At 37.5% G+C, this 16,120-nt stretch overlaps 1 protein-coding gene across 2 annotated transcripts in view; it reads right to left on the reverse strand.

The window, feature by feature from the left end:
* LOC111150663 (Ral GEF with PH domain and SH3 binding motif 2) overlaps nucleotides 1-16,120 on the reverse strand; it is a 156,222-nt gene that overhangs the window by 95,651 nt on the left and 44,451 nt on the right. For both annotated transcript variants that reach the window (XM_022508175.1, XM_022508174.1), the window contains exon 5: nucleotides 2,540-2,623. In XM_022508175.1, coding sequence (XP_022363883.1) covers nucleotides 2,540-2,623 — 84 coding nt within the window. The remainder of the gene's footprint in view (nucleotides 1-2,539; nucleotides 2,624-16,120) is intronic.

The following is a 16,120-nucleotide window of genomic DNA, read 5'->3' on the forward strand; positions in this document are numbered from 1 at the left end:
CATATTTTTAATTCATTTACTATGAAAAGAAAATCAAAGTACCATCAGCTGGCTCACACTTCTCTAAGTCTAAAAACAGGGTATATTAGTAAGAAATGACAGTGCAAAATATAGTGCCACTGCCTCACAATTCATCTCCCTGTTTTAGTGAGAAACATTTCAGATTTTATATATATATTTTACAAAACCACCTTTATATTTGTTACTATATTTGACAAGAACTATCCCTGACTCTGATAAAGTTTACTTCTAAAATATATCAAAAGCTATACTTTAGATATTTGATCAACAACCATAGCCTGTTATCACCTGTGAACTCAATCTAAACTGCATGATCACTGACTTAACTAAATTTAATGTGATGAGGGCACCTGGGTGGCTCAGTGGGTTAAGCCTCTGCCTTCGGCTCAGGTCATGATCCCAGGGTCCTGGGATCGAGCCCCACATCGGGCTCTCTGCTCGGCAGGGAGCCTGCTTCCACTTCTCTCTCTCTCTCTGCCTGCCTCTCTGCCTACTTATGATCTCTGTCTGTTAAATAAATAAATAAAATCTTAAAAAAAATTTAATGTGAGACAAATTTTAAGACTAATACCATCAAGATATTAAAACATGGCCAAAAAGTTTTTGTCATTCCTTTCGTTGGAAGTTGGGGTATATGTTACCTCCATGTCATCTGGACAGGCTTGTGACTACTTTAATGAACAGAAGATTAATGAAATTGCTGGTAACTTCCAGGACAAGGTCATAAAAGAGCATGCAGGCCTTGCCTTGATTATTGGAACATTCTGTCTGAGATTCCTGAACTACCTACCATGTAAGAAGTACAACTACCTGAGACCACCATGCTGGAAAGGCTCAGTGTAGGTGCTCTCCAACTGACAGACCCAGCTAAAGCCGACCACACCTGAGAATACTGATCCAGAATGACCAACACTAAGATACAGTTCAATAAAATTACTGGGAAAAAAATCTGTTGGCCACAGAGACAAAAAGATCAAGTAATTTTTAAGGAAAAGAAAATGTAATTATCATCAGACTTCTCAACAGCAACACTGTCAGGAAAAAAAAAATGGAGTAACATATATCAAGGAAAAAACATTTTTATACAGAGGACAGGAAAATTTGTCAGTATGCAAGAATTCTGGCCTTATTGTTCTAATGAGTCCTTCCTGAGTATTTTAACAGAGAATGAGCTTCAGGTAACCAAAATGCCTAGAGAAACACCAACATAAGGATGGTACTTTTTCAAAGAACTAAGACTAAAAGAGAGTTAAAAGAGTGCATTATATAATGCCTATATGCTCAGACAATATATAGTACAATTATAAAAACAGAACATCTGCAAAACATCTGTTTATAGGAACATTATTGGTATTAGTATTATTCTGAGCCTTTTGTTTATTATGTAGGATAAAGCAAATGAGTATACGATAGGGTACTGCATCATGTTCTGTGTTCCTTGAAAACCAGAATTCTGGGTGTGGAAGAAAGAACATGTGGATGTAATACAGAAGAGTTGGAAGTAAAACCCTGGTCTTGAATCTGAATTAGAAGTATCAATATGAACTAATGAGATGCTTTATCTTTAAATAGTTGTATGTCTATGTTATGTGTATGATACACAGATATCCTAGCTATCTCTGCTGAAAAAGGCATAGAAGTTGTCATTCTGACAGCAATGAGCGTTCCTGGCATCCAGGTCCACTACCCCCAGTAAGAAACCAGGACTTTAAAGAAATGTTGATTGTAGGCCAGGGACAGGTAATGGACAAAATGAGCCTGAAAGAGATTTGTATACCAGATGGCAAGGAAACTATTCAATACTACCAGTGTCATGACAAAGGACATGAATGCCAACTTGAAAAGACTTCCACTGGCCAAAAATGGAGTATTACTTTCAATAAAGATAATAACCACAATGGGTTGAAACGTATCATATGCATTTAAATTAATGAGTTCATAATGGTATTAAAGATAAAAAACTACTTGGTCACTATTAGAGAAAGACAGAACACCAATTTGTTATCTTCAAAATTATTAAATAAAGGGGAAGAATCAAACATTTATCTTTTCTTGCTTATAGGAAATGAATCTCTGGGCAAGCAAATACCAGATGAAGGAAAATGTGTCTATAAAAGCACTTCAAGGGGCGCCTGGGGGGCTCAGTTGGTTAATCATCTGCCTTTGGCTCCAGGTCCCATGGTCCTGGGATTAAGCCCTGCATCCAGCCCGTATTGGGCTCGCTGATCAGGGAAGGGTCTGCTTCTCCCTCTCCCTTAGCCCCTCCACCCCCCTTCACGCTTGCTCTCTCTCAAATAAATCTTTAAAAAATAATAATAATAATCGGGCAGACAGATTCCTTTTAAAAGACTAACTTCTTTCATAATTTGCTATTTCAAACCTCCTATGATCCTACTCGGAGAAATTAACAGAGTAATATTCCAGCACTGACGTGAGAAGTTAAACTACTTCTTAATGAAAATATATTAAGGAACTGAATTTCAGAAACAAAATTATCAAAATTTTACAAGCAACTCACATGATTAAATCTTCTTGTGAAGGCAACAGCATTTGGTGCAGAACTGTATTTTTCTTTTTTATTCCATCCACAACTTGAAAGCTCCTGAAAAAAATGAATAAAAATAAATTCACTAAATAGCCCAGTTTTCTTGTTATATTAAAGGTTTCGAAACATAAAAGACAGTTGTGTCCTTTCCTAGAGCCATTTAACAGGAATATATCTAATACTATAATCACTCAATTAAATCACAAAAACAAACTCTACTAGTAGAATGTAAGAGGGAAAATTACTGTGAGAATACAGATGACTAGAGTTACACTCTACAGGGAAACTGGTGGATTCTTCTTTGAAGCGATTTGAATCCCAAATAATCCCAGATAATGAAAGTTGAGCTTCCTACAATTTATAGTGAAGCCTAGTAGTTGCTGAGCCCAATTCAGTTACTCAGAACTTTCAATTAGGTTCCCAGAACCTCACTCTTTGAGCTGACAGCCAACCTCCCAAAATGTGTGATCAAACCTCTAAAAAAAAAAGAGTTCTTGATACTCCAGGGTATCAAGACACCCCAGGGTGTCAATGCTGTTGACCGGGTCTGTCAACAGAATTCAAAGGGCTTAATAAATCTGGATGTCAAAAAATTAAATTTTTATTTTATACTAACCTCTGATACAACACTCCTTTTAATTATAAATGCAGAGTACAGATTACAGAAGAGTTAACAATACCTGTGACTTTTGTCACTGATAAAAAAATTTTCATATCACCTTATAGTTGGTACAGACAGTCCAAAAATATCATTTATACTTACCACTAGTTTGAAATTAGCTCATTATCTCTGTATCTTATGTGTTAATAAGGGAGTACATATATATTGCTATGTAACAGTTATAAAAATACGTTGATAAGTATATTTCATGGAATTGATTCCTTTGATTTTAAAGAGGGGTTCAGCTTCTTAGGCTTTGTTCAGGTGCCAAAGGGGTCCAAGGTTCAAAGCAGGTTAAGAACCCTGCTGTAATGCAGTAACCACACCAGAAAGAGACAGAATCTATCTGAGGAAATCTATCTATCTAATCTGAGCAAACTGCGTTAGGGCAGAAAACAAACAAAAACAGAAAAAAAAATCATACAACTATTACTTTCAGATAGCTAAGATATTGCTCCCATTAGGCAAAAACAGGAGGATATATTTAGAGGACAAAACAGAGCTTTTAGAAATGAAAAACACGGTAAGGGAGATTTTAAAAACCAACATAAGAGTTGTGAGATAAAGGTGATAAAATCTTTTACAAAATAAACTCAAAATAGGAGTCAAAATATTATGTTTATAGAGTCCGTAAGAGTCAATGTCTGCATAATAACAAGAACAGAGAAAAATAACTTAACAAAAAAGTTTTTTTTAATGCCTCTAGAACTTAAGGACAGGAAAGACCTATCTCGTGCCTTTTATAATGGGGTAAATTAAAAAAAAAAAAAAAAAAACCTCAAAATCAAGGCCTAGCATCAAAAAGTTTAGAACATTAGTGACTAAGGGATTATAAATCAGTAAGATTAAAAAACAAAGCAGAATAAAAAGAGATTACAGTCAGAAAAAGGGATCAAAGGCATCGATACCTCAAGAGTTAACACTGAAAGTCGAAGACAACTGAAATAATGTCTTCAAAATCCTAGAATTCTGTGTCCAACAAAAATGTGAAATTAAATATGAAAATATACTGCAGAGATTTTCAGACATGAAAGTCTCAGAGAATTTGTTTTCTATGTACCTATTCTCAGAGAGCCAACAGAATTATGTGGTCCCTTAAAACAAACTAGCAAATTAAGAAAAAGGAAGACATGGGATCCAGGAAACTTAGTAACAAACATAGAAAAGAAATACTACAAATACCCAGATTAACAGTAAAGGGAGATCCTGGGACACAACGCTGAGCAGAGCTTAAGAACAACAGTTTAGGGGCACCAGGGTGGCTCAGTCAATTGAGTGTGTCTGCCTTCAGCTCAGATCATGATCCCAGGATCCTGGGATCAAGCCCTGCATCAGGCTCCTTGCTCAGCTGGAGGCCTGCTTCTCCCTCTCCCACTCCCCCTGCTTGTGTTCCCTCTCTCGCTGTTTCTCTCTGTGTCAAATAAACAAATAAATTTAAAAAAAAAAAAAAAAAGAACAACAGCTCAGACATTAACTAGCAAGAAGACAGAAATTACAAGAAGGGTGCCTCTCAAAGATGAAGCAATGTCTAAGAGTTTGAACACACTGAGAAGGCATTCACTATATTCACCACTGGCAGAAAAATTAGTGACCAGTACAAAGAAAGCTTAAGTAAGTTATTAGCTCAAGAAAAACAAAATTTAAGTAAGTAAGCACGGCTCAATTGTAAAGAATAGTTGAGCCATGATTACTTATTCATGTCAAAATTATGACATAACTACATGCGAAAAAGAAGAGGAAGTCAACTGTGTAAATGTCAGGGGAACAGAATGTAAGACTATGAACTCATCTTCTACAGTACAGAGTCAATAAATCATATCCAAAATTTTAAAAATTATAAACGATAGGCATTTAGATGCATTATTTGAAAAGTGGACATAAACTCCTCCAAGGAGGAACAGCTAAGACACTGGATGGGTATGAGACTCAAGGGTGGGGCTGATGAAGATATGTGACTTCTTAAATGTGATGTATTCTTATCTTCCATAAAATTTAGAAATAGAAATAAAAAGAAACAGTCTAAGATGGAGGAAATAGTTATAATGATACAGTACTTCAAAAACACAAGTACTGTTCCCTTGCCTGGCCTGGTATCAGTGAATATTGAAAAAAGTGGTAGATTCAGATATTTTGGAGACAGGCAGGCCTTGGTCAAAACTGGATCTACACAGCATAGGCCAAAAATGAGGTATCCAGAGATACGCCGATTCCCTTTTCTGGCTGAGTAAACGAGATGGAGAATACTGAGGGAAGAAATAGCAATTACTGCTTCAACACAGTAGATAAGCAATAAATGCTCTGAAGATACCAATTACTAACTTTTTTAAAACCTAAAGCTAGATTACAACCTTCAGATTTGAAATTACTGGAGGAAAATATAAAACAACAGTTAAAAAAAAAAAAAAGAATTGTTTGTTACTGAGCCTAAATAACCATTTCACATTACCTCCCTGTATAGATAGAAAATAATGATAGATATTATGTGAATATAAAAATGACATGATAACTATATTAAAAACATCTAACTACTACAAAGTATTATTGTTCTAAAAATATAAATATTTAACTATATGAATAAATATTAATGTAACTATATAGAGACATCATATTTTAGGACAATTTCCTAGGATTAAATCTATAAATACTGAATTGTTTTTAACCAATTAATATTATTCCCAAATTTATATTAATGCCATGATCAAAGTGTCTGTGTCAAATTGATACTATACTTATCAAACTACCCAATGTAGCCATTTAACAGTTCAAACTCAATAACGAACTTTACACAGAAAGTGAGTTTCACTTTCCTGTTAGAAGGCTACACTCTAATGAATATCCTTGTACCTTTTCTCACATTTCTGATCATTTCCTAAATATACAGTCCTAGAAGTAAAATCACTAGGTCAAAGAGGATGAACTTTTTCAAGGCTTTGATACCCATCAAACTGCCCTCCTGAAATACTGAGTCATTTACACTATTACCGGGTGTCATTTTCCTAAAAGTCTTACTGAATCTGGATATATCTATCCCCTTCCATTGCTTCAATTTCCCCAACTGTAAGAGTAATATGTTTGTTAAAAAGAGAGAAAAGGGAGGGTGGGGCCATGAACCAACTATAAACCCACCAAAGAGAAAATCTATGAAAACACACCTTCCCAATCTTCTTTATTTACATACTGAGGCCTGGTTTCTGTTTGTTTAAAGTAGCGGATACTTATACTATCCTCTTTTGTGTGATTTATCTTCTGGTTTTATGTTTACAAAGGCCTTTTCAGCCTGCGAACAGCTGTCTTAACAGCAGCAGTAAAAGTTAAGAGTTAACACTAACAGAGATTACTGTACACCAGGCACTAATCTAAGTGCTTTATACATATCAACGCCTTTGAACCTATCTTTATCATTATTATAAGTTATAATAAACAAGGAATCCAGATAAAAGTATCAATGAACTAGCTTTATTTTTTTTACACTAAAAACTTCCAAATGCTTTTCTGACTCCTCAAATAAAAAATGATAAAAATGGATAAAAATTTGGATAAAAAATGCATCCAATTCTTAGAACATTTCAACATCATTAATTTAATGGAAAAAATGCTTTGTCCCTTTAACTAAGCTGACAGAAAGCAGGTGGGGATGAATGAATCTATGGTCACATTAGTTGGTAGCAAATGGATGAAAATTCCACTGGACCCCTTCATTTTAAAGAAATCTGTAATTAGGGGAACCTGGGTGGCTCAGTGGGTTAAGCCTCTGCCTTCGGCTCAGGTCATGATCTCAGGGTCCTGGGATGGAGCCCCACATCAGGCTCTCTGCTCGGCCGGGAGCCTGCTTCCCCCTCTCTCTCTCTGCCTGCCTCTCTGCCCACTTGTGATCTCTGTCAAATAAATAAATAAAATCTTAAAAAAAAATAAAGAAATCTGTAATTAGAAAATGTAAGACACAAGCAGGTTTTTAAAAACCTGTTAAAACAGTAGCTTCTGCTTCAGAAAACATTTCCATTTTGAGACAATGCTATATTACTAGCACATCTAATACAATAAACTATAATGATGGAGAACAGATTAGTGGTTCTAGGAGTTAAGGATGGTGGGGAGTGAGTAGGAGTGGGACTGGCTGACTAGATTGGGGTAACACAAGGGAGAGAAATCACTGTGGTATTGCAATAGTTCTGTATCTTGACTGAGGTGATGGTTAGACAAAACTATACATAGAAAAAAATGTTACAGAACTATATAGGCCTGTGTTGTACAAACGTCCATTCCCTGGTCCAGCTACTGTACCATACTTACGTAAGATGTAGCTTCTAGGGGAAACTGGGTGAAGGGTTAAGTGGCACTTCTCTGCAATATTTTTGCAACTTCCTATGAATCTATAATTAATATCCCTGTACAATTTTTTTTCAAGTTCTAGTGAATCTGTAATTACCTCAAAATAAAAAGTCAAACAACAACAATAAAAATCTTATTTAATGGGGCACCTAGGTGGCTTAGTGGGTTAAGCCTCTGCCTTCGGTTCAGGTCATGGTCTCAGGGTTGGTCCTGAGATCAAGCCCCGCATGGGGCGCTCTGCTCAGCGGGGAGCCTGCTTCCCCCTCTCAATCTGCCTGCCTCTCTACCCACCTGTGATCTCTCTCTTTCTCTGTCCAATAAATAAAAAAAATCTTTAAAAAGAAAATCTCATTTAATGAATTATGGAGCTGGAATTGCATTGGGACTCCAGGAATGAACTCATTACTTTCTTCTTAAACCCTGACCAGCACTTGTATTAGCTAGTCTTAAAGGAATTTTGCCCTGCCCCACCTCTCTCTCAACAGCCACTGAACTCTGTGAGGAAAAAAAAAAAAAATTGCTTTTCCCTTTGTCTCTGTCTCTTTTTGTCTCAGACTCCAGGATCTTCCTCCAGAAAACACTATAAACGATCTAAGAAATAAATTCTCCCACCAGTGGTATCTTGCATTTGACAGCGTATCAGCCTAGTCAAGGGTTATTAGATACTAAAACATCTCCCATGAACACCAAAAAGTAAGCTTAGTGACTCAAAGGATTTTTTTTTAAGAGTCTGGTTTAAGAATAGGACGATTTAAGTATACTGTGTAAGTAAGCCTCTATTTTAGCAAAGGCTTAATGAAATACACCATCCTTCATACCTCTTAAAAGTTGTTCAAATGGATTAACTTACAATTTTAAAATCAGGCAGTGAAAAGTAATCTAACAGCAATTCACAGATACAAATGCGATTTCTAAATGGTCATTGAAAGCACTTGTGGAAGAATACTCATGGGCTCACTCTGAGCCATGAGACTGTGAAGCCCGATTTTCCACTGAGTTTATTTTGGAAGCACGTGGGGAGCAAACACCACAACTCACGACCACCTACCCTATGAAAGAATTACTGAATTTCACAGGAGCCACAGCTTCTCTTATGTCTCTTGTAGGATTGTTCTGTAAAGTCAAATTCTTGCTCTAAATTTCATCTTGTAGGTTCCAACACTCTTAAAAGGACTGCTCTAAGGGTGATGTTGTAGGGATACCTAAAGATAGAAGAAGAGAAAAGGCCAATATAGACCAGCATGTAGACAGAGATTGAGAGAAGAAAAGAAAAAGTGATGGAATCTATAAAAGACTGCAGGGGGGGAGGGAAACCTCGCAAGAAGACCTTTTTTTGTTTCACTGAAGTACAGCTGACACACAGGAGAAGGTCATTATGCTAAGGTACTCTTATGCTCAAAAGATGCAAAGCTCTAAAGGGAGATGGTATCTCCATTAGCATTCAGCCTATATGGCTATTTAGAAAGAAGTCTCAGCCACAGATGATGTGCTCGTTACAATTCCTGTATTTTTAACCAACAGAATAAAGTTTTGAAACTATAAAACTTTAACGCGTTATGTTAAATCAAAAGTATCACTTTCTTTCCTAATGTAGTCACATCCTCTGTTCCCCCTCTGCCTTCCTCCCGACACATTATAGCTGCCCCTAGAATGAAAGCAGAGATAAAGGCAGGAGCTACCTTCTGCTACCACTGATGCCATGATACACCCACTCCCCTAATCAACAATGTTCCCCCTTCCTTCTCTGGTTTTATTCTAAGCCTAAACTTACTACGCCACACTCATGGTGATGAGCAGTAATAATATAACATACAGAAGAGTTTCTACCTTGCTTGTAACAGAAAATTCCAAGTCTTTCATGTCTTCTTTGTTTTCTTCAAACCTCCCACCATATTCATGAATTGTTTACATTTTAATTCTAACGCAAAGGATAATTTTCATTAAAACAACAACAACAACAACAACACAGAATTATGGTATTCCTGATTTTGGAACCTGGGATGTTGCCAAGATTCTAGTCTCTAACACACAAAAATGTTAGCATACAGAATGGCCTTCAACATACTGTCAGAAATACCAACTTTATATATCAACTGTAAGTTTTTCAGAAATGTTTTAGTAAGAGTCAGAATTAACTATTATGTACTTTTCCTCATTTCACCACCATTCTTCCTCGATCTCTAGTGTATCCCAGTTACACATGAGGGCCTTATCTGTGCTCTGTATATAATGTCTGTTTATTGAAATAATCTAAATGACTTACTAGAACTTTTTAATAAAGTGTGAAACTTTCTTCTTTGAATGCAATACATGTCAGGAACCTTCAGTCAGAGCCAGACACTTTACGAACACTTGAGACCTCGTAAAAGAGGCAAACATTATCCAGTGTGTAATGACTACAGTACAGATTTCAAGCACAGTTCACCCTTTAAGAATGATCAAAAGCACCAGAGAATTTCAATTAGAAAGAAAATCTGATTGCAAGCAAACTTTGTCATAACACATCCTGTGCTGAGTAATAAAATACTCATTCTGAAGAGAAACCCTATTGATATAATAAACATACCAATGTCATCAGAACAAATATAAGCTTTATAGAATATGAGAGAATTTTAATAGACAAGACCCAAAAAACCCAGAAATGTAATAACACCTTCAAAATAACAGTCACTGCTTCCTCAACATGAAAGAACTCACACTGGAGGGAAGCCCTATAAACATGTCAGAGCTTTCTAAAAGAAAACAAACCTTCATGATCAAAAGAGAAATCACGCCAAGAAAATCCTATGTGTATGAAATACGGAAAAACTTTAACAAGAGCTGAGCTTCAACTAAGTAACAGAAAATTCACACAAGAAATAAATGAATGTACAAAATCCGTAATCTGCTGTTACTAAGCATTAAGTAATTCATACTAGGGGGAAAAACCTGGAAATTTTCTTAATTGTGGGTGGGGGAAAAAACCAAAACTCCTATTTCCATAGAAAGATCGCTATTTTATAAGAGTCACATTCTTGGACTAGTAACAGACTTTTGCGGAAATGATTCCAAACACGATAAACAATGGGAGATGACATGCCTGTGGGCTCTACAGTATAAAGCCTTGGAATGGTCACTTACCAAACTCAAATACTGAACAGGTATTATTCTAGGCACTAGAGACACATCAGTGAACAAAGCAGACAGAAGTTTCTGCCCTTGTGGAATTTATCTAGAGAGAGGATAACACCCCCAATCTGTAAGAGCTTGACTCATGACCACTACTCGACCCTTATCATCTGCTTAAGACTCCTGCAGCTTTGATCAAAATTATATTTATTACTGACTGAGAACTACCCTTAACTGTCGCTTTTACTCTGAAGTCACCAATAAAAACAATCCTACTTCCAGGAATTCTGGAAGACCTAAACGGTATTCTGAAGAACCAACAGTCCAAAATCCTTTACTTCATAGATTCGGTCATTTTTTAAAAAGGCCAAAGATATGAAATAGATTCTACTAATGGCACAATCTATAAATGGCAAAGCTGAAAAAAAACTGCAAGTCTTCTGACTCTCTGCTTTTATGCTTTGCCACTAAAAATTCTCTTTGGGGATTCAAAGGGCTAAAGTAAGTGAAATTAAATAATTTAAAAATTTTGAGCACCCATTCAGAGCTATGAAGGTTAGACACTGATTTAAAAAAAAGGGGGGGGTGCCTGGGTGGCTCAGTGGGTTGGGCCTCTGCCTTCGGCTAGGGTCATGATCTCGGGGTCCTGGGATCAAGGCCCGCATGGGGCTCTCTGCTCAGTGGGGAGCCTGCTTCCCCCACCTCTCTCTGCCTGCCTCTCTGCCTACTTGTGATCTCTCTCTCTCTGTCAAATAAATAAATAAACATCTTTAAAAAAAAAAAGAGGTGGCAAAATACATGGCAATTTGTGCCCAAAACTGGTTTAAACAAAAGAAAAAAGAGAGATACAAAGCTCCATGGAAATAAGAGTTGTAAGGACACATTAACAATGGTAGAATATAAATGATCAAACTGCTAAACTTTTTCCTTCTTTGTGATCACTATAATAACCGTTTCGGCAACGGTGTCACTGTGCACTCTCCCCACCACTGAGAGAGGGCTGCTTAGCAAGGGGAGGGAAGAAGCGTGAAAAGGCGGGTTTTGTGTGAGATGGATCAGCATCCATAGAACCTTCCAAATTTGGCCATGCTGCTTGGGTCAGTGCGGACGTGAAGATTTTTAGGATTTCTGTAGCAGCAGCTCTGGGAATCAGGGCAAAGTGTTCCAGTGGAGAGGGATCCGGAGGTACAGAAAGCACTGGCTGTGCTGAGACCTGTCTCAGGCCCAACAATCCTGCACAGACACTAAGGAGTGCTCATATTTCTAGAGCCAGTGAGCTGCAGCCTTATGAAAACACGGTACTCTTTTAATAAATATCGTTCAGAGTTGACAGAGATGGGGAAAGAGAGAAAAGTTTTTTAGGAAGTAAAATCAATTGGAGAACAAGGGAAATAGGATGGAGAGAAAAGGGAAAAGAGTGACTCCTAGGGTTGGTTCTGAATGGTAATAATAGGACAGATGGCACACACCACACAGACAGGGAATCTTTAAAAATAAAACTGGAGCACACCTTTTCTTGTAGTTATATTCCTACCAAATAGTTTTTTGTATCACTGATGAACTTTCCTGTAACATTAAATTCTTTTCATTGGTAACCATGTTTTCCATTCTTCTGACCATAAAACAAAAAAAACTAAGAAAACAAAGTACCAAAATCTGTTCTTTTTTCTTCTTTCGATCTGAGATAACTTCAAGTGTGAGACAGGGTTGGAGAAAAACCAGACTTAGCATTTGTTTGATTCAGATTTGCTCTTAAAGATGTGACTTTATTTAGCCAGTATTCTACTGATGACTAAGGACAGTCCCTATACCATGAACAATTTTGGGGCCAGTTCCAAGGTAAGGGAGGTAGTTTCTACAGTGAAATAAAAGGCGTGGAATTTTTCCTTTTCCCCCTGAGCAACTCTGCAGTGTGCTGTGTGACAGGCACTGTGCAGGTAAGCGGCCGGAGCCTGAGACAGTGGCTGCCCTTTGCAAGGTGCCCTTTTCTTCCTACAAGTTAACAAGTTTAGGTAGGGCACCTGGGTGGCTCAGTGGGTTAAAGAACAAGTTTAGGTAGAACCAGTTCACCTAAACTGTACTTAACACAAAAGACTGAGGAATACAGAATTCCACAAACTGGTAGGAATTACAGATCTACTTAGGGAACTGAATTAATGAGAGATATGTATTTCAGTAAGTTCCAGGTGACTCAGAAATTGCCTCTATTATAGAAAATTGAGTGAGACTTGGCTGGTGCAATCACCAACCTCCACTCAATCACCAAGCCATACGGCTGGATTCAGAAGCTATATTCTTCGAAGTTCAAATTCCATACAGATTTCATTTTAGAAAACTTGAATTACCACCTGAAATAAATTACATAGGAATATGTACATGTAATAGTGAGCTCTGATTAATAGTTTCAGTGAATAACTAAAGAGCTTTTAAAATTTCATAAAGCATATACACGCTTTTTGAAAAAGTTTTACATAAAGTTATATAGGGACTTAAACACTGACATAATGGGTAAACGCATCACAAGATAAATTTATTAGATTCAGGGATAACTCTGTTCATAATATCTGAGGTTAAATTTTGATTTAACAAAAGTATTCATTCTTTAGTGAAGCTAATAACTATATATGAGGTAAACATCATTTATGCTAATAAAAAAGATTAATACACTAGACTGACTTCATGGATTTATCTGTTATTTGTCAATAGCAAGAGTTTTGACATGACAAACAACATCTGTACAAACATTTCAGATAACTGGTGGTCGTTAATAAACTCAAAGATCTCCCACAACAAAGATGCTCCACAACTCGGAATTAGTGCGCTGGAGTGTGGATATTACCATCGGTGCTGGCCAGCAGTGATGAACGTAAGAGCAAGCTAAAGACAACAACAGGATACCATTTACATGAAAAATTCAAAACCTGCAAGAGCATTTACTGCTAAGGAACACATACACTTGGGAGAAACATAGCTCACTGCACAGGAATGATACAAACCAATACTGGATGGCGGCTACCCGCAGTGGGAGGAGGGGCGGCGGCAAACATGGCAGAATGCAGAATGGTTTCAACAGGACTGGTTAGGTGGGTCCACAGGGGTTCATCTTATTAGTCCTTATGCCTTGCTGTAGGTCTTGACTATTTCACAGTGAATTAGAAAACATTTTTCTGCCAGATGACGAAATTATCCTTATACTGCCAGATTTCACGTAATCTTGATTATATGAGCCTAACACCTAACAAAAATATTTTTGTGCTACATCACATCTTCCAATAGTTACTCCTTCAATTTTTGAAAACATTCTCTCACTGAACAAGTATTTACTGAATACTATATTCATTTTCTCATTCTAACTACTGAATCCCATCACATGTCAGACAGATAAAAGAGGCAAAATTATCGGTCTCTGCCCTCATGTAGCTTAAAACCTAGTGGAAGCAGTAAGCAATTAATCAAATGAGTACATGATTAACAACACTTTATACCTTATCACTCCTTCCTTCTTAAAGATACTTCCTTCACTTGGCTCATCAAATTCCGTACTAATAACCTGACTTTCCAGCTAAATCACTCGCTGTTGCTTTTTCATCTCTTGCTACTTCCACCTAAACACTAACTAGGACCCCTCTTCCCATCTATAGTCACCTTCTTGGTACACTCACCCACACTTGAAATACCTCTACAATGACCTCTCCCAAACTACATCCGAAACATGGACAGTAATACAGTTACGTATTACCTAACTCTGCATTCTAACAAACATGTAAACCCAAACACGTCCAAAGCCAAACTCCTGCTCTTTCCTCCACCAGCTGCTGCTCTGGCCTTTCTCCACAAGGCAGCATTGCACATAATATTCTATATGAATGGCAGCCCCAGAAGTTTTGAACACAGTAATAATAATTTTCCATCTCAGAGTATCAACGACATGCTTCTGGTGTCAGGACAAAAACCCTGCCTGGCATCATTCCTGACTCCTCTTGCACATAGTATCTGACAACTTTGCCATCACCTCTTCCACTCCCATCCGGACCCGAGCCACACTGTCTCTCACAGTTGATTCAGTCTTGGTACCAGTCCCACCCCCCAAGTCAGCAGTCAGAAGTGACTTAAAGAGCTACTTAAAATCTCAGTCAGAAACTGCCACTCCTCAAAACCCTCCAAGAGCTTCACATCTCTTTCAGAGTAATGATCTGCAAGTCCCTGGATGACATCTAGCCCTCACTCTACCCCCCTCCCTCATACAGCTCACTGGCTGTTCTCTACCTGGAACACTCTTCCCCACACACCCATGATTTGCTCTCTCACTTCCTTCTGGTCTTGGCTCAGATGGCCTCTTCCAAGGGAAGGCTTCCGGAAACCACCCTATCTGCAACTGGAACTCCCATCGTCCTCCCTCTCTGTTCTCTTCTGGCTGCTTTATGGTTTTTATGACACACTATCTAGTTCACCTTACTCAAATCTAAGATCCACCAGGGCAGGAATTTTAGTCTGTTCACTGCTGTACCTCAAGGAACTAAACCACTGTTTGGCATATAACAGACACTCAGCAAATACTTGCTGAATCACAAAACATTAATGTAAACTTGCAACTGACATATTCAGTGAAGAAGCAGAGAGTGCTAGAAGAATCTGCAGGAAGACAAGAAAAGCTTACCTGAGAAAGTCAAACTTGGTCTGAGAACTGAAGGATGAATAGGAGTTCATCAGGATATGCACAGGATCAGTGGTGACAGGGACTAAAAGGCCACTGCAGCTAAACCAGAAACTATGAGGAATTTGTAGACCATATTAGGATAGCCTGTCTTTATCTTCTGAGCAACAGAAAGCCACTAAAATGTTTTAAGAAGAGGGATCATATGAGCAGATTTCGATGTCTGAAAACATTACCATGGGTGCTGGACAGAGAGGACTTTAGAAGGGTCAGTGGATGCAGGTAGATCAGTAAGAGGTACATAGTTGGGATAAAATGGTATCTTGGATTGGGATGTTGGGAGCAGTAAGAGAAGGCATAGACAAGACACTTAGGATGTTAAAAAAAAAATACTTAACTGTATTAAGTTAGATAAGGGACTGGGGCCAAAGGAATTTTAAGGTTCACTTTTAAATTTCACAAGTTAGTGTTAGATGTCCCAGGAAAATAAAATAGTCCCATACTGACTTGAATTCTCTGTCTTCAGTAATCATTATCTACAACTTCAATGTCCAAAGCTCCTAGTCACAAATGACCATTGGGCACCTGAAATGTGGCTACTGCAAAGATGTGTCCTCACTATACAGTGCACACTGAATTTCAAAGTCTTAGTAGAGGAAAAAAAAAAGACTACAGACTACCTCAATAATGTTACAAAGGTTGAAGTGGTTCTGTTTCAGATGTTGTAGGTTAACTAAAATAATTAAAATTAATTTCATCTGTTTCATTTTTAGTTTATAATGTGGCTAGTAGGAAATGTAAA

The sequence above is a fragment of the Enhydra lutris genome, unplaced genomic scaffold (assembly GCF_002288905.1).
Source record: "Enhydra lutris kenyoni isolate GAN:26980312 unplaced genomic scaffold, ASM228890v2 scaffoldscaffold24, whole genome shotgun sequence".
Taxonomy (NCBI): Eukaryota; Metazoa; Chordata; class Mammalia; order Carnivora; family Mustelidae; genus Enhydra; species Enhydra lutris.